The 19,201-nt window shown below is 38.5% G+C and overlaps 2 protein-coding genes across 2 annotated transcripts; one reads left to right on the forward strand and one right to left on the reverse strand.

The window, feature by feature from the left end:
* Nucleotides 1–824: 824 nt before the first annotated feature.
* On the reverse strand, nt 825–3,332 carry LOC126802400 (protein DETOXIFICATION 35-like). Its single transcript, XM_050530020.1, has 7 exons — nt 3,036–3,332; nt 2,203–2,828; nt 2,053–2,109; nt 1,699–1,937; nt 1,489–1,607; nt 1,295–1,381; nt 825–1,206 (listed from the first exon to the last, which is right to left on the reverse strand). The coding sequence occupies exons 1-7, from the start codon at nt 3,330–3,332 to the stop codon at nt 1,126–1,128; spliced, it is 1,506 nt and encodes a 501-aa protein (XP_050385977.1). The 3' UTR covers nt 825–1,125.
* A 9,354-nt stretch (nt 3,333–12,686) lies between these two features.
* On the forward strand, nt 12,687–15,043 carry LOC126801531 (scarecrow-like protein 8). Its single transcript, XM_050528912.1, has one exon. It carries the CDS (start codon nt 12,914–12,916, stop codon nt 14,951–14,953), a length of 2,040 nt encoding a protein of 679 aa, XP_050384869.1. The 5' UTR covers nt 12,687–12,913; the 3' UTR covers nt 14,954–15,043.
* The last annotated feature ends 4,158 nt before the right edge of the window (nt 15,044–19,201 follow it).

A 19,201-nucleotide genomic window follows, 5' to 3' on the forward strand; every position in this document is an offset into this window, starting at 1 on the left:
TTTCATACTCATAGTTAGGGGTGTCAATAGTACACAATTTCATTCCAACTAATTCATATACCAATCGTACTAAATATATTAGTATACCACCAAATTGGTACACGGTACAGTATACCGTACCATACTTCAAAAGATGGTTGGTAGGTAGTACAAATTTTTCATGTACCATAGTATGCCGTACCAACCGAAATCGAATTTTTATGAAAAAAATGCTAATATATGCATTCATAGTGAGTCAAACTTGGTCTTCTTCCATTCAAATTGAAGTCAACTAACACTAGGTTATCATTGCAATTACAACAACTCATGCTAAGTAATATATATATTCTTAAAAACTATATATATCTATAAATATTTCAGACGTAGATTTAGTGAAAAATAAATCTCAACCGTAGATTTTTGTTAAATTTATAATTTTTGGACTTTGACATGTTTAATTTATGACTTTATACTTGGTAATTTGGTTGAAGTTGTATAAAACTTTGTATTTGTGTTGTTATTTGTTATTACTTATTTGGATTTAACCTCTAAATTTTTGGGCCATAAACATATTGGTAGAATCTCATTACCAACCGTACCAACCGTACCAGTTAGTTGGTATATCAACGTTATTGGTTGATTTAAATGATTGATTTTTCATACCAATTATATGTTGGTTGGTACATGATATTGGAAAAATGGAGTTGGTATACCTACCAATCCACCCCTACTCATAGTTTGGTGAATGGTCCCAGAAGATAGAAATTGGACACTGTGATGATCCACATTCAACTTATCGGCAAGGTATCTTCGATCTTATATTAATTTCTTGGCTTCCCCACTCTGATCTGTATGCATTTCTCATTTTAATCAGAAGCCATGCATCTAGTAGCTCAAACCAGAAATAGAACTTTTCAGTTATGTGATTTCTGTACTGAAACTAGTACTAACTAAGATGGCATATGGACCTCGGTGTATATTCTTTCTGGAAAAATCATATAAGTTTTGGGGGTTGAACAAATCTCAAAAAGTTCACATCAAGATCTTAAACTTCGAATTGGATATGTAGAAGTGGCTAACATCAGTAACATGTATTACATGTGGAAACAAATCAACAGAAGGAAAATAAGGCAGCTGATCTAGAGTTCATATAGCACTTTCAACTATGTTCTCAGTTTTGATGTCATCTAAACCCCACTTCTGCACGCGTGTTGTTGCTTGCTCAACCTGAAAAATAGGTTTCTTGTCAATTTGCGTAAGGATACATAGGGATTTTCTTTGCTAGAATACGAAAATAATTGGTACTTCTGTTTACCTCTTTGTTCCAGTTGGTTTTGTAAAGCACAACAAAAAGGAGTAATGTCTGAAGAGCAGTTCCACATATCATACCACCCCACAAACCCTGCGTTGATCAAATGAAAGAATATATGAACGGTGAAGAATTGCTATTCAGAAATGGTAGCAAGTACTTTGAACTTTTGAAGTCAATAATATGTAGTAGTATTATACCATCACTCCAAAATCTGCAACATGGCTAAGCAAGTATCCAAGAGGAATTCCAAAAATGTAGTAACAGCCCAAGTTTATATACGCCACGGTTGCCTGCCATCCACCGCCAATTGCAACACCTTCAACAACAACCAAAAGCATTAGCTTCATATCACAAGATGAACAAATATAGCTTATATATGACAAAGACAACATCGATCGACATCATACCTGATATGACTGGTTGGACACTGTTGAGCAACATAGTTACGCCGAGAAGGTAAGCTAGATGTGCAACCGCTTGTTGCAGCTCCTTGTCAGTAGTAAAAAGTATAGAGAAGCTATTTTTGGTTAACAAGATAAGAATCATGAAAAAGATCCCTATTAGGAAAGACTGAAACACTGTCACATAAACTGCATATTTGGCCGCTCTTGGGCGTCCTAGTCCGAGCTCATTCGATACACGAACACTGCACAAGTTCAAGAAAATAAACTTGTTAAGTATGTGTGTGTGTGTGTGTGTCTATATATATATATATAACCATAGGAATGTGAGTTCAAAACTGAAATTCAATGATGGATCACCTTATAGCAACATTAATTCCAACAAACAGCATTATTTCCCACCCGTTAATGTTGAGGCTAAAACAGAACGATCGAGGAAGTCAGGGCCAGTTTGATAACGTTTACGTTTAGAAGACAAACTTAATTGATGATCAACTAAAGTGGCATTACCAAATAGATAGAGAACTAACTGCTAGAACTGCATCACTTAAGTTTCCAGTGAGGAGCATCATACTCATGAAGTACCATATCTCAAGGCAAAGCATGACAGCAGAGGCAATTGAAAGCCTAACAAAGGACCACATATCCTTGAACGCCAACCATGAAAACCCAGTCCAACCTTCATTGCACCAGACTATAATATACACAGCTTGAGCAATTGCTATGCCCCATCTGGTAATATTATAAGCCACAGCTGCACCTAAGGTACCCCAACCTAAACCGTAAATGAAGAAGAAAAGCATCCCGACGTGTGCGATGAACGCCACCACCGAAATCCAAGTCATGACTTTGAGCTTTCTCTGAGCCTGAAGGAACTTCTGAGCAGGAAAGTTAATGGCAAGTGAGAACAACTGAGGAATTATTTGCAGTGTGAACTCTCCTGCGAGATCGGCTATGTCGTCTTCTTGGCCTAACAACTTCAAAACTGGAGTAGCAAAGATGTAAACTGGCAACAGGAGGAAGCATGTTACAAGTAGGACTATACACGAACGCTGCATGTAAATACCAAGCATATGAATCTGTCCTGCACCAAATGCCTGTCCGCACAAGGTCTCCAAAGCACTTCCCATGCCGAGCTGCAGTTTGTTTCGTCAACAAATCAATATTTTCCATTCCATACATTGATATGGTGTCAAACTGTCAATAGAGACATAACGTCTACATGTTTAAACAAGATGCGCGCAAACTGTATCAATGTTTCAAATCAACATATATCTATCAACGGTGTAACAAGATAACGTACAAAACATGGTAGATGGTTAACTTGAGGGAATTAAACTAACCAAGAATCCATAAGAGAAGGTGGAGATGACTGAGAGAGAAATGGAGATCGCCGAGAGCTCAATACTTCCAATATGACCAGCGAACAGGCTGATGATGGCGTTAGTCCCGTACATGGCTAATATTCCGATCACTGACGGACCTGCTATTCTCCACAGTTTCACTGTCTCTATCCAAAACATAGACCGAAACTCAGGAAAGCTCCTCACCGGCTTGTAGTCTTCGGCGTCATCACTCCACAACGACTTGTGATTGAACTCGGAAGTTGCAGCAGCTGGCTCGAGTAATGGCTCCTCCATTGAGTTTTTCCTTGAGGATTATGGCCTGATCGAGGTTTGTCACACCTTGAGTATATACATTTGGTGAAGCCACTTGAGGACAACAAAATGTAGACATACATTCTACTTCTAAATCGATATCAACCATTTAGATGTTAGTGTGTTTGGAGTTAAGGGAGAATTGTTTAGCTGTTTGGATTATTCCTAGGCCTACACGTATAGATAAGAGACGCATGTAACACCAGAAGAATTTAGATGTTAAACTAAGGAATTAGTGACAGCAATAGGACAATTAGGAGGCTATGGTGGAATCATTCAAGCTGTTGCTTCCTAGTGAACCTGCTTAGTCTGAAGACTAGTAGTCTCACTCTCAACTAATATTCAAGCCATGCAAACCTCATAATATTTAAGACCAATCTACAATGTTGAAGAGAGGACTATTAGTATCGTTGAACAACAAATTCATTTTGTTTTTATTAGAAGACGACTTACATACAGAATGCAATCGCTTATTTAAAAAGGGCTATTAAAAATTAAGAAGCATGCAGATTAATTTAACGCTGGTAAATCTTCGAGCTTTCCCCATAACTGCTGAAGATTTTATTTCAATTCCATATACGGTAAAGTGAAGGGACATATCTGTTGGGTGATATATGCAACATCAGGGGAGCAGTTTTTGTTTGAAAAGAAGGGATAAGATGGTAAGCAAGATGGTACGACCTCAAAATCTAAAGGCGTCTCAATAACCAATCAACTAGTTTCCAGATTAAGAAAAGTTGTCACAGTTGTTTTTCATATCAAGTAAAGTAGATGGAAAATTAGAAAAAAATTGGATCTGCTTGATTATATTTGTTGTCCAATCACTCCAATGGTTAAACTTAATGGTTACATGTGTTTTCTTAATGTAAAGTTAAGTAGCTGTCCATGGAACACTGGTTAAATCTATTATAACAAGGGTATTACCGGTTGTTGAACAAAACTAGTCAAATCATATCAACCAAGGGGTTAATTATTTGGGGATGCATATAAACCTTACACATCGGGGCTTTTCAGGTAAGGAGTCCCTTATTTTAGCTTAAGGTACGGATTTTCATTTTTAACGAATTTTTCGATCGAGTTTTCACATCTCCACCGTCTCATATCTAGGCTATAACGTATAGATCATCTCCACAAAATTTCACCCGATTCCATCACTTTTAAGGTACTCATAACTTCAATTTTCTACTCAAAATATGAACGGTTCAGGTTCGGCAAATTCAATACGTCCATTGGTTTTGATTAGTTTGATACCTTAACGATCATGAAATCGGCTGAAATTTTGTGCAGATGATCTGTACATTATAACCTAGATATTTGACGGTGGAGATGTGAAAACTCAATTGAAATTTTGATTAAAAAATGAAAATCTATATCTTAGCTTAAGGTACGGACCTCCGCCTTACCCATAATGACCGGTAGACAACTGCAATAAGCAAACCTAGCTATAGTACGCCCTTCCTTTAAATTTTCACATATAAATTTAGAAACTAAGTAAATCAAAATCAGAAAATAATAACTTTACAAGCAAGCAACTTAATTAGACAAAAAATAATTCTTAATTTGAGACTGACCGAGACTGAAGCTAGGTTTTGGCATGTGAAGGGTTGATCTGGTTTTGATTGTGACCTCTACTAGAGGAGAGGTACAGGTGGCTTCCCAAATGCCTGAACGAAACAACGACGTGTTTACTGTGTGTAACGAGAATTGTAACGGCCAAACAGCGACTGTAGCTCTTTGTTTAAAGTTTAAACAAAACGCAGCCCACGGTTTCTGGATATCAAAACTACTAAGTATAGAATCTTAGGGTTTACAAGTTCCACTTTCTTAAAACTAATCTCAATGACAGGGTCCATGCAACAATCATCTAGTCCTCATTTCGTTGTACATTATATTTATTTTGACTCATTCAGGTTTAGAGTGGCCGGTATGAATTTATAGTTGAGTTTAGTCGGTGTGGCTTCTCACGACAGTTCAGTTTAGTTTGGTTTTATAATGCAAAAAACGTTATAAATAAACTCTAATTCCAATTGAGCATACGTACGAGAAACGGCAATATGACGTACTGATACTATGCCATAGACATAACTAGTTATCAAGAATCGGTATTGATCACCATTACGGTATCTGGTCTCACGAGTTGACTTCCGCGAATAGCCATCAGAAGTATAAACTTTATATACATAGTAAACAATGAGTGAAACATATATTAACTCATTACATTTACGACTTTCTCATTTAAGAATAAGACATTTTATGGAATCTCGTGAACATCTTCACAAGACATATTTGTAGCGCAATATTTGATTGTAAACTTCCTAAGAAGATATGTATCACACCACAATTGATAAGATGATCAAGGATCCAATTAAAAAATGCTTGTGATCACATAAACCGCGTGGTACGTGGAAATTGTAATAGCTAGTTAGGTACCACAAGCGGTCTAATTCAGCCGCCATCATTAAGATTAAGGTTGTGACATTAAACAAACGCGATGCTTTTTTTCCGATGGAAAAAACAAATGTGAAGCTTAATTATTAATTTGTTTTGGTCATGACATTGGACCAAGACATACTTAAATTTCTCTATCTATAATAATTCAATAACCAAATGTCGGACCCAAATTGCTCAATACCTTCTTGCCACCTTACACCAAGGGTTTAGTGTTAGTGTTACAAGAGCTAAATTTGGGGACTTAGCTTCTCGTAGCCTTGTATTACGGTGTGTTATCTCAGTGAGACATGCACACAACAAGTCAAAGTCAAAGAGTTAGCGGTGCGCCGGCCTTCGACCATCCGAAGTTTAAATTAATATCCGGAGCGGAATACATTCGAGAGTTAAGGACTTAGGAATACGTTACCTCTTTTAGGTGGTTTGGACAACCCATTTATAGGTGTATGACCCTTCCCTCGATGTGGGAATGTGTGTCAGTGCGTTGTATTTACCTCTAGAGGCAAACCACCGTGGGTGGTGTTAGTGGCGATACCCGAGCAAGTATAGGGGTTGTCAGATCAGCATGTCTGCCTGCTGGGTTTTTCAAGTCTCTGACCACTGGTCCGGTGACCGGAGCAGAAGGAGATTAAGCTCGAGATCACCTCATTTAGAGGGTGGAGTTAACAATTAGTATTTCCTCAATAACAATAAATGAAGAAATAGATGCCACTTGAAATATAGGACGGATGTAGACATGCATGTAGATATGGCAAAGAGTGCGAGTGTGACAACTTGAATCCTAATATTTATCAAGGAAAATGAATGAGTTTGCCATCATATGACATTGGAATTTAAAAAGGATTGTCATATTTTAAAAAGGAGAGGTATGAAAGCGAATGATATATAAGCCATATAGTTCAAGTTAACACACTTGCACGTGATCTTTCCTCCCCAAGTCTATGTTCACGTACTTGAATAGATATTAACAAGAACACATGCATGCACTTGCTATGAAACCATACTTAGTGGTGGTGATTCAATTGATTAATATCAGTGTACATGTACATTCACACATTTACTCAATACTATATATTCCTGCAAAGTTCAAATAATCATGTTCATCATATAATTACAATCAAGACGGACCTAATTGTAATAAAGTAAACATAATGGAGAACGAAAAATGTACATTTTGTCATTGTCAACTATAGTATATGTAACTCAAGTACGTAGATAACTATCCTCGTAGCTAATTTAACAAGTTGTTTGAACCGTATCATTCTTGGGTTAGTCTCATCTATAGCGTTATATGACAATCTAATCCTTATTCATTAATCAAATCTTAGTTTTTAAAAAGGGTTTCTATCATACTACTTATTTTCGGGTCATGTGAATATACGAAGTTACACACAATCTCTTTTGGATTTTTTATATACACAACTTTGTTTTTTTTTTTTTTGAAATGGAATCTTTGTTGTTTGATCTCAAAGGACATTGAATCGGTGGAGAATTGATTTTTTTATAAAACCCTAACCCCATCATATCAACAGAAGACAGCTTCCTCTTTTACCAGCTGTGACCAGTTGAGAAGAGAAAGCTCTCGTGTGGCACATATCGCCTGCCCCTCGCGCGCGCCCATACCTCATCTTCATGCCGTCGGCGCGAACTTGGATCCAATGACCAAAACACCCTCCGCCCCCACGAGTTATGAGCGACTGCTCTTCCTCTTGTTCTGTTAGCTCCACCAACTCCTGGATTTAGTATATTCTGACACGAGATTACGGTTCTGCCCTCCGGGTGTCATTAGTTTATGGTTCAGGTAGTGGTGGGTGCCTGGGTGGTGTGGGTAGAAAAAGAAAAAGTTGTTATGAAACAACTATTAATACTAATATAAAAATATAGAAAGGCGTAGCGAGAGAATTAGGGTTAGGGTTTTTGGAAATATTTTTTTTTTGTTACATAGGGTTTTGGATATTTCGAACTCATGTACTCTTTTATGGTCACAGACTCAGAGTTTTAAATCTGGATATAAATATATATGATATGATACATAGGTGTTGAGTTAGGCAAGGGAAAAGTGGCAGGTAGGTTGAGTTATGACACGTGTCGAGCTTTGGATGCATTGGATTTTTAGGTGTTTGGATTTGTGGTAAGGTGGTTTTGCAATAGTTTTTAGTTTTAGTTTTAGTTTAGTTGCGAGCTAAAACCATATTGTCGTGCTTTCTTCCCCGCACGCAACCTTTTGATGAATGTGAAGTAGTTAGGGTTTCCGTGTCACCGTGTGAGTCATTAGGGTAATTTTTACATCACTAGAGTTATGTTTATGTGAAGTTTAGGGTATTAAGTTATTAGCGTATGTTCGGACTTAATATGTATCTTTGATAATAAATGTAAACACATTTCCGACTAAAAAAGTTCAAGCACAATATTAGTCATAGGTAGTCTTATTTATGATATATTTGATATTCAAAACTGAAAGACATCTACTTCACTAAACTTTTTAAAATCGACCCTTGCATACTAACTTACACATGATATGCATATATGTGTATATATAAATATATACATTATATTTTCATGTGATGAGTTAGAGCATCTCCAACAATTATGTCATTTTAGAGAAAAAAAAAAGAAATTTTGGAGAATATTAGGCTTTTTTCACTTAAACAGATTATGCATACAATTCTCTAAAATAGATAAAATGATGAGAGATAATGAAATTTTCTCCAAATTTGCATCAATCTGCAAAATTTTGCAGAACTAATAGCATTAAATGCTACATTTTCTCTAATAACTCAAGGTTTAATATCAATCAATCAAAACAATAAAAAATGTGAATCATTTATTTCAAACTAGCAAATTAAATATATATAATAATTTATGGTTATATAAGTATGATTATATAATATTTTATTCACTTGTAATAAATGCCAAAATATGCAAAATTGATAAATTGTGAGAGTTTGAGCATACATTTTTTGGAGATTTTGACATTTATTTCTCTATTTTAGATAAATTTTACCAAAACTGTTTGAGATGCTCTTATACCAAATAGTCTTCGATGCACAACATATAAATTTAGTATAAAATATATAAATAACAAAGATTATGTCGTATAAATACATGTCATGCATACAAGAATTTATGAAATTATGCACGCATGACATCTAAAAGTTCAAATTCCCATTACAAGGTTTTGACTTGTGCGAAGACAGCTCTTGGGGGAGAAAAATAATTGTTTTTTCCAAGAGTTAATGAGTGAGATGAGATTAAGATCCATGATCTTAATTTATTTTATTGTGGAAATCTAATTGTTGAAAACATGGTTGACCTCATCTCCTACCTCTTACAATGCAGGTGTGTGATGGGATCAATTACGTAATATCAGCCGTCTTAAAATGTGTTTTGTAATTGGCTTGGGGCGTTTTCGTTTTGGAGGTTGAAAATGTGGAAATGTGACTAGGATCGTATTAGAGGTCAAATACTTTGTTTCCAAAACTTTATCCTTCTAATTGGTGTTTGTTGCTAATTAAGAAATAATTCAGACAAACATGACCAACCAAAACGAGAATCAAACAAAACATATAGTTTTATTCTGGATGAAATGTGTGATTTATTTTTGCATTATGAGAAAGATGCTCCAAATGTGTACTGTAATTGCTTAGTATTTAAGCGAAATAAACAAGGGTGTGTTCATATTATAACTAATGGATTCTTTTATGACCACCATGTTGATGTTGTTCTACTTTCTTTTGAGTGGGGATACGGTAGGAGGCTATAGCCCCCCATATAATACCCTCATTTTCAGCATCTTATTTTAGGTCATCTGCTGAGCTATCGTTTTACATACATATTGAATTGGTATGAAATTGAAAATCAAAAAGTTGTATATTCCAAATTGTTATATACTACGTTCATCTCATATGATTACTCTATACGCCGGGGATAACGGGCTGATGACTCCCAAGAGCTCACCAAAAGAATCCTTAATTTAAACGATTAACTGATGGGGCTAGCCGAGCTATCAACCTGATCATACGTATATTAGAATCTCCAATCGATCACTTGCGATTTTCATATGATTAATATGGTGGGATTTAGGGGTGGACCTATATATAAGTCTGAAGGTGCCCTGACTCCCCCGCCCCCCATAGATTTTTGAGCATTTGAAGTTTGATTCCTTATTGAGCTGAATTATCATTCAATTAGTTTAACTCTAGCTTAATATATCATTAACCCCCCCCCCCCCTCTAGAATTTCTCATAATCAATTCGTAACCAATCAGTTTTGAATACCAAATTAATTATATTAGGAAATGTATTGATTAATTGATTGGTTTTTGTGTCTTTCCAATCAAAATAGGTAAAATAATTGATTTTGTTTTATGTTAGTTCATGAATTTAAGGAAATGAAAACATGAACTAACAAAGAAACAATTTTTTTTTTAAGAAACAAATTACTAGTTTAGGAGATGTACATATAATTAAATTGTTTGCTTCATTTGAAGGTGAACATCTTCTACAAGAAAAATACATAAACTTTTGAGTGAAATTTTTTTTTACTAAACTTCCGCGTACTATATATGAACCCTCCCCAGGTTTCAAATCCTGATTTCGTCACTTGTGGGATTATACTACATGAAGTAAAAACCTAACTATGTGATCTACAACCACTCATCTTTAAATGGATGCACCTAAAAAACCTAAAAGGTTGGGTACAACAAAATATTAGGGTGAGTGTCTCTTCTGCCTGTACTGTTTCTATCCACTAAAAACCGCTTTTGTCAGTTATACAATAAATATACACATTTAATTAGAACAACAAAAAGAATTCCCTCCCGTCTTTATAAACACTGTATTCATGTTTGATCCGCCATTTCCAATTGTTATGGACTTATGGTAACGTCTCTCTCTCTCTCTCTCTCTCTCTCTCTCTCTCTCTCTCTCTGATTGTTCATAACGACTTCTATATATAAAAAGAAGGTAACGATATTTCAAGAGAATCACAACACAAAATCACATTCTCTATGTATATATGTGATGTAATTTTCACGTGTATCATGATGCAACATGCATGTTACATACCATATCACATTGAAAGATAATTGATGTGAACAAATAACTTGATATTGGGATCTTAGGACACCAAGTAATGAAACAATAAATCGATAATGCTAGAATACATGCATGTTACATACCATCTCATCGGGAAATATATTTATATACAAAAGAATCTTGTTGATAGTTGATCACACCAAGTATTATAATGCGTTTGAAATTTAAATACTGATATAGATTTAATTTGTTATCTAAAATAACGACATTTTATCAGGCCGTGAGTGATATCAAACATTGTAGGTAAAAATCGGACACGTGTAGTAGTTTCATGGGGTACATAGTATAGATAACACGAGTTATCGAAAATCCCAATTCCCACATAGGCTACAAATTATTTTGATTTTACGATTGAATCTACTACGTCTATGTATTGTGTTGGCATAGGCTTATGCCCGCCATAATCAGCGCAGTTGTCAGCACACTAAGGCTAATAAATAGCCCAGTCTCGCAATACCAGCAGTGAGTCAGCCATATTAGCCGTGCAACGGGCCGCCCCGCGGCCCAAACCGGCTACGGACGCGCCCTCAAACGCATCTTAAAGAATGTTTCAGAGAACACCTTAACTGGACTTTTTCCCACATCGGAAGACGAGTGAATGATCAATCTCAATTCAACTATAAAATGTCAAACCCTTGACCTCATAAGGTAAGGACACTTAACTACCCACTGTTACTCTGCATAAATTATTACCAATCTGACTTGAACATCATAGAGTTGAAAACCACACCGCCGTGGTCTCTACTTTGACGACTCGTGCTACTTGTGACAGGAAATGAACGAGGGGCATGGCGTATCGCATCAACAAAGAGTGTAGCGTATTGTATCAGCACAATTCACTACGTTAACATTAGCGCCGTATGTAGGAATCGAACCCACGACCACATTTGACATATTGTTATTAGTTTGGGCGGGATTTTTACAGCTACCAAGTATTTTCTGAGCAATACAGTGAGAAAGTTGGTGCAATAGTTAAGGTTGTGGCTAAATTTTCCCAGCAAAATTCTAACTATACTCAATAATTTAATATTTTCTAATTATACCCTTTTTTCAAAATGAGGAAACAGAGAATGCAACCAATCCAACCATCGATCATTCATCCTCCAACTTTTTTATCGGTGGCCGATTGGGAGCAATACCTGTTGAGCGACGTAGACAATGTTAGGGTTACCCATTCTCAAAATTTCACCTGCAACCGGCTCGTGTCAGTAAATATATCAAGAGTCAACCGGGAATCGTCTGTGAAGACAAACCATCTAACTAGAATTTCGAATCCGCGACCCAGAAGCGGAGCCAAATATCGAAACCCACGGGGCTGTCACCGGGCCTCCCCTCACAGCACCTCCCCATTCGCCACACGTGTACGACATGTCGCTTTCTTTGTGCTCTGGATTGCATTTTACCCAATTTACCGGGCTCGTGTCCATGGCCTTTTGCAATAGTTTCGTAACTGTCCTGTCAGATGATCACAGCCGATTAAAGATCATCTCATTTCACTGAAGCGACAAACTAACCTTCCTCCCCCAAAACACGCGTGTCCACACGCTATGTCTCTCATAGGTCCGTGAGCTCACGCGCTCTGGAAAATGGGTGACGACCCTTTTGTCTAGAAATTGAACGTGGGTGCTTTTCAGTGTGCATAAAGCGTAACCTACGTGGATTAGTGACCCTCGGATTGTCATAGACATAGAGAAAGACATGATCCAACGTTCAAAACACGATGATGTATGTAGACGCGCGTAGCCAGGGAGGAGGTTTCAAGGTTTAAAAATATAAACAGAGGGTACACCCACAAAAAATTAAAAACCGAAAACCAGAGCAAAGCTGAAGAAGAGAGCTCCGGTTGGAATCTGCCTCAGTTATATTTCCATTTGTTTTCTCTTCCATCTCATTTAAAACCAAAATTGAATTCTCTTCAATTCCAAGACGAAACTGTCTCCTCTTCCAAATCCCATGCGTTATCTCAACCCCCATCATCTCTTTTGAGCTCCCCCTTCTCGTCTTCCTGACCATCTCAAAATGCAATCAGGGTTCAATTCCGGGGGAGGTCTGCCGGATTTTTACACCGGAGGAGGGAGATCGGTCGGCAACACCATGAACAACCACCCTTCGCAGCCTCAATACAACCGATCCCAACTTCCAGGGATGTTTTTAGACCCGGCTGTCTCTCAGATCGGTCGGCAGTCGCAGAATCTGCACCATGCTACATCCGGGCTCATCGGAAAAAGAACCCTGGCCGAGTATCAATTTCATCAGCCTATACCGTACCACCAGCAGAGCCTGACTAGTCAACAGAATATGTATCTGCGGTCGCTCAAGCCGAGAACCACGGCGAATTTTCAGCACTCGAGCTTTCAACACTCCTCCCCAATCTCTCCTCTGTCTCCGATTGATTTCTCATCAGGTTCATCATATACAGGTTCGGATAACTCGAGTTCTTCAACAACCTCATCTCTGTTGTCGCAGCGTTATGGGTTGCCGGTTCACCAACAGCTCCGTCCCCAGCCTAATGTAAACCCGAGTTTTCAGGCGACCTCCTTGCCCTACATCAACAACAGGAATTCTCTCCAGCCTTTTCAGACTAGTCAGAGTACTATTCAGAACCGGGTTTCGGTTTCGGCTTCGGCGATTGAGTCCGAGAAGAAGATGATTAACCCCATGATTAACCCGGTTCTGGTTTCGGGTTCTGGTGATTCTGAGAAGAAGATGATCGACCACAGGCTACAGGAACTGGAGAAGCAGCTCCTCGATGATAACGACGAAGAGGAGGAAGCCGGCGACGCAGTTTCGGTTATTACTAAAACCAGCAGCGATTGGACGGAAACTATACAGAATCTGATCAGTCCAAATCAGACGATCCAGAAGCCGATTTCGCCTTCCCCGACTTCCTCGTCGTCTTCGTCCTCCTCGGTGGTGTCTCCGGCGACCCTGACGTGTTCAAAGCAGTCACTTATGGAGGCCGCATCGGCTATTGCAGAAGGTAAACCCGAGCCCGCGGCTGAGATCCTTACTCGCCTGACTCAGGTGACCAATCCGAGACCCAGTTCGGAGCAGAAGGTGCTTGACTTCATGGCTTCGGCGTTGAAATCCAGGGTCAACCCGGTGGATAATCCGCCGCCGGTGAATGAGCTGTTCACTCCGGAACACGCCGGGTCCACTCAGTTTCTGTATGATCTTGTACCGTGTTTCAGGCTGGGTTGGATGGCAGCTAACGTGGAGATTCTGGAAGCTACATTAGAGGACCAGTCGACGACCAATAAGGTTCATGTGATTGACTTCGATATTGGGCAGGGCGGTCAGTACAAGCACCTCCTCCGCGCGCTCTCCACGCGCCAGAATGGGAATGGGAAGCCCTCGCTGCTGAAGATCACCACCGTCGCCCCTGATAATAATGGGGGCGAGGACAGGTTGAGAACAGTACGTGACAATCTGAGTCAGGTAGCGAAGCAGCTGCGCGTGGGCCTTGAATTCCACGTGGCGGTGAGTCACCAGCTGAGCGAGCTGAACCGGGAGGCTCTCGGCTGCGGGCCGGACGAGCCGGTCGCCGTGAACTTCGCGTTCAAGATGTACCGCATGGCGGACGAGAGTGTCTCCACGGACAACCCGCGAGACGAGCTGCTGCGGCGCGTGAAGGGACTCGCGCCGCGGGTGGTGACACTGGTCGAGCAGGAGCTGAACACCAACACCGCGCCGTTCATGGCGCGCGTGAACGAGTGCTGCGCGTATTACGGGGCCTTGATGGACTCGATCGAGGCGGTGGCGAAGGACAGCCCGGACCGAGTCAAAGCGGAGGAGGCGCTGAGACGGAAGATAGTGAACTCGGTGGCTTGCGAAGGGAGGGACCGCGTTGAAAGATGTGAAGTGTTTGGGAAGTGGCGGGCCCGGATGGGAATGGCGGGGTTCGAGCTAAGGGCAATGAGCCAAAGCGTGACCGAGTCGTTAAGTCGACTCGACTACGGCAACCGAGTCCACCCGGGGTTCACCGTGAAAGTACAAAACGGTGCCGTTTGCTTCGGTTGGACAAGCCGCAATCTCACTGTCGCATCAGCCTGGCGTTAACTTCACACCCAGCTCCCTATTTTCTTCTTCATTTTTACATTTTCTCTCGATTATTATTAATTGTTATAAATACCCCTCATTATTATCGAAGCTTTGCTTTCCTGAGAAAATGGAAAAAGAGAAGGAAAAAAAGAAGAAGAAGCTAATTCCCAACCAGAACGCAACAATAAAATTCGCGTGTTTGGATTCCTACAAAAATTCCTGTGCTTGTTTGCATTGCATTTATTATTTTCGACCCTGTGGGCGTGTGAGACGTTGCGTTTGGTACCAACCACTATGGAGGGCCTCCACTAATTTCTTGTATTTATTTTCTAGTGAAAGTTAGCTTATTTGGCTTTCGAATGTGAATGTGGCACATTCTCATTGGATGCCAGTGCTAGAGGCCATGCTGAGCTTATTGATAGAGAATTGCTGCCTTGTAATTTTGCTTGTGTTTGTTGATAACAGTACAAGTCTGTTGGAAAGTAATGGATTTTGGGGTGTACACTTGTGTCATTATGTCTCCTTCCTCACTGTTTTCTGTATTGTCAATCTTAGTTTTAATGTGATAAAATGACCGGCCGGTATTGTATAAGATTTGGTTTCTACTAGTAGTTTTGGTTTCTATTTGATAGTTCCGTATATAAGATTAAGTAGCCTCGAAAATCAAGTTTTTGTAGGCTTTAACACAAGAACTAAAACAAAACATGGTGTTGACATGCTTAGTGTTCTGTTGTATATACTTTAATGTATTGTCAATCTTGGTTTTAATGCGATAAAATGACCGACTTGTAGCATATGAGCAATTGCCAATGATATGATTAAACGATTTTGTTGGTGTGTGAACAAAGTTAGCCTCTAGATTAATGTAGAATAATCATATCTATTTAAATTAGTTTTCATGACACAATGTTAGTAGGTTTGAATTCCTCTACATGTACTTTCCATTTAGCGTCTTGATCTTAATGTTATAAAAACGACTCATTATGTCGTATAAGCAATTGTGGAGTTTGTACTCGGATAATTTAGTTAGCATATGAACATTTTTTTTCTCTTAGTAGTTTCACACATGCGAATCGGTTTTATCTGATACCACAACCAAAGCACGACATGTGAGTAGGTTCAGTTCTTGTAAGGTATATACCTTCCATTTACCGTCAATCTTGATTTTAATGTCATAAAAACGACCAGCTAATGTCGTATAAGCAATTTGTCAATATCATAATTAACTATTTTGTTCGTATGATGACAAATTTCAACCAGCATTTTAAAATTATGAGCTCGTTTTTACCAGTTATGATAAGGAATATCATTTTCAACGATTGTAATCGTTAACTTTCTTAAATGAATTGCTAGTTTCAATGATCTTTCATGTAATAAGGCTGAGATGCCCATCATTGAAGACATGGTTATAGAAGGAGACACAAGTGGATAAATTATGCAATGTCGTATGTAAATGAGGTAAACAATCATAAATTGCATTTAAGTGCTACATGGTAGACACTATGGCATGTGTTTATTTTACCTTATAACACGATGGAATCATATTCAGTCATGGCAGACAGTAAACAGCTAATGCTGGTGCCTCATAAATATCTCTACATTAAACTCACGTAAGCAATACAAGTAAGCTATCTGCTACGGGTAGCAGTCCCACACCACAAAATTCTGATTTGAAATTAATTTCCATAATAAATGAGGTAATGCGGGAAAATAACTGCGAATTTTATGACGTATGCACCACATAAATATTGGGAGGGGGGGGGGGGGGGTTGGATTTGATGCGCAGAACTATCAGAGCTGTGTCACCCAAAGAGTGAGGCAGAAGAGTAATGTCGATGTAACTTTGCATCATAATTTGCCATGGCGAGATCCCCAAAAAATGGTGGTGTTGTTTGTTTTACGTGTTTGTACATGCCACTTTTTTGAGCTTGTGCTAATTATGCATAAGGATCAAGGATGTGCAAAGGTAAATGGGTGAAGTCTAGCGAAGTAAAGAGTAATTTTCAAAATTTACTTCAGGATTGAGAGAACATGTAGAGTGCGAAGCCTCCTTGAACACTTCAAAAAAACGATTTCACATGAGCCCTATCAGGGACTAGTACCATGCTGGAGGGATTATTTTCCGCTATGGAGATATTCTGATGTTCTAGATGTTGATTGTCTCTGCTCGCGCTCGTAAGAGCCACATGAGACTAGAGAGCCCCATGGATTATTGGAGTCCATGGTCCTCGCTGTGAAATCAAAAAAACAATTTTATGTTGCACATTGTAGAATTATAACGTTTATTCGTATAACATATTGTTAGAAGCGAAATAATGAGTTGCACGTTTGAGTTCTAGAAAAAACATCGGTGTAATCTTAACAACGTACTTATATGTATAGTGATCAACTGACCATCCGAAACTAATCTCTAATCTGTTGAAATATGAAGTATAGCTTATGGTCTTTTTTCAGTTGTTCAGTTGGAAAATGGTTGAAAAAACTATTAAAAATCAAATTTTAATTGATTAATTAAATTAAGTTAAACTTATAATTAATCAAAGATGAACATAGATTTGAGTTCTCCATAATGAGGGCTACAAGATCATATGTTTGTTTGTGTAATTTGGTTTGTGGGTGAATAAGAAATTGTCACTCAAAGATGGCTACTTAGAATGAGGGAAATGTATTTGTCCCACATTGGAAAAGAGAAGTGTTGAAAAGACTTTATATATAATCCATTGTGTATGGATTGTAAAGTGTGTAAGTCCCCTTATACCCTCTTGCGCACGCGCATGGGGGGTGCAAATCCTAGGTCACAAGGGAAACTCGTGTATGCCCGTGCGACCTGCGGACACGAATGCAACACCGAATTGAGGGTCGGAACGCAGATTTTTTTTACTGTTCAAATTCTTCCTTTGTGTAACAACTGAGTTATTGTGTGTTATGGAGAATTATAACAGAATTGAAATCAATATTTGTAACATATGTAACTCATATATGTTATGATCTTTTGATTTCTATAACAACCATCTTATTAATTGCTGATTGCAAATCCTCACAGTATAAATAGCCACCATCCTTTCATTGTAAAATCATTCCATTCGAAACACAATCCTCTCCCACTCTCAAAATTCTTAGCTTTTTTCTGGTGATAGAAAGAGGTACATTTCGAGTTCGTTGAAGGTTCTAGTTAGTAGTACAACTTCCTAGAATCGTTTAGTCGTTATATCCTGGGAGACAAGTGCCAAGCATCCTTGCACCGGTAGAGGAGGCGTAAACGTATTAAGGACAGTGTGGGATCACACACGTCTCGACTAGTTCTTCCATCATCAATCGTTCGGTATTTTGGTTGAATTTCTTTTCGTGTTATTCGTTTCTGATTTATAATTATTTATAATTCAGCCTATTAAATTATATATGCAATATATCACTGTTTTTATAACAATTACGCAAGGTGCACAATGATGTTCCCAAGTTTCAGAATGTGGAAAGATTTATAAGATGAGGAAGTGTTAAGGTTCCAAGATGTTTTAGTCATGGATGCCATTCGCACCAGTTTGTAGAAGTCGTCAAAATTCTTTTGAAGTTTGAAGTAGCATTCCATTAAGTTAAGAACTTAATTAGCGCTATGGTCCTAGGGAACTATCTGGAGCTCTTTTATATGTTAATGTTCCTAGCTGGAAAAGTTTCAAAGTGTAATGCCCCAGTGCAATTGATTCTGAACTGGGTTCAACCTCTGACAACGATAGCTAAAAATCACCAACTGTAGGGCTTCCGCACCTTGTTTGTCAATTTCATTGTGGGGCTTCTGATATATCTGTTAATCTGTTCCATCAGTTTAACCATGTATAGAAATAATGGCGACGACATTCATTGTCAATAGTAATATCATGATGGTTCTGTAAAAATATTGCTAAATTTTGCTGAAATGGACCTAATAGCGAGCACTCAAAATGTTATGAACCTAAAAACGCATATGGTATGGTTCAAATGACAATCTAATGAGCCTCCAAACAGAACAAACGCTACTTCGATACTGGTAATAAGTCGGAGATTCGAATCCTGTTTTGGATAAAAAACATACATGGGGAGAGTCAAGTCCCGGCTCGAAGTCTAAAGTTTCGACGTTCTCTTTTGTAACAAAAAAAATGTCATGAACCTAGAAGCACCAAGGTTTAACTGTTGAAAGAAGAGAGTATTGGTATTCTGTCACAATTCACCACAGTGTTGTGCATAAATATGGCAAGTGAGGCTGAAGGAATGCCACATCTACTGATCTAGGCC

The sequence above is a fragment of the Argentina anserina genome, chromosome 7, assembly GCF_933775445.1.
Source record: "Argentina anserina chromosome 7, drPotAnse1.1, whole genome shotgun sequence".
Lineage (NCBI taxonomy): Eukaryota > Viridiplantae > Streptophyta > Magnoliopsida > Rosales > Rosaceae > Argentina > Argentina anserina.

Bases quoted from the DNA above. Each gene is read 5' to 3' on its own strand.
- LOC126802400 (XM_050530020.1), bottom strand. From the start codon at position 3,332: ATGGAGGAGCCATTACTCGAGCCAGCTGCTGCAACTTCCGAGTTCAAT. The intron at 1,938-2,052 runs GTGATCCATCAT...GAACTTGTGCAG, and splicing joins GGAATTAATGTTGCTATAAG to TGTTCGTGTATCGAATGAGC. The intron at 1,608-1,698 runs GTATGATGTCGA...TTGTTGTTGAAG, and splicing joins TGTCCAACCAGTCATATCAG to GTGTTGCAATTGGCGGTGGA.
- LOC126801531 (XM_050528912.1), top strand. From the start codon at position 12,914: ATGCAATCAGGGTTCAATTCCGGGGGAGGTCTGCCGGATTTTTACACC.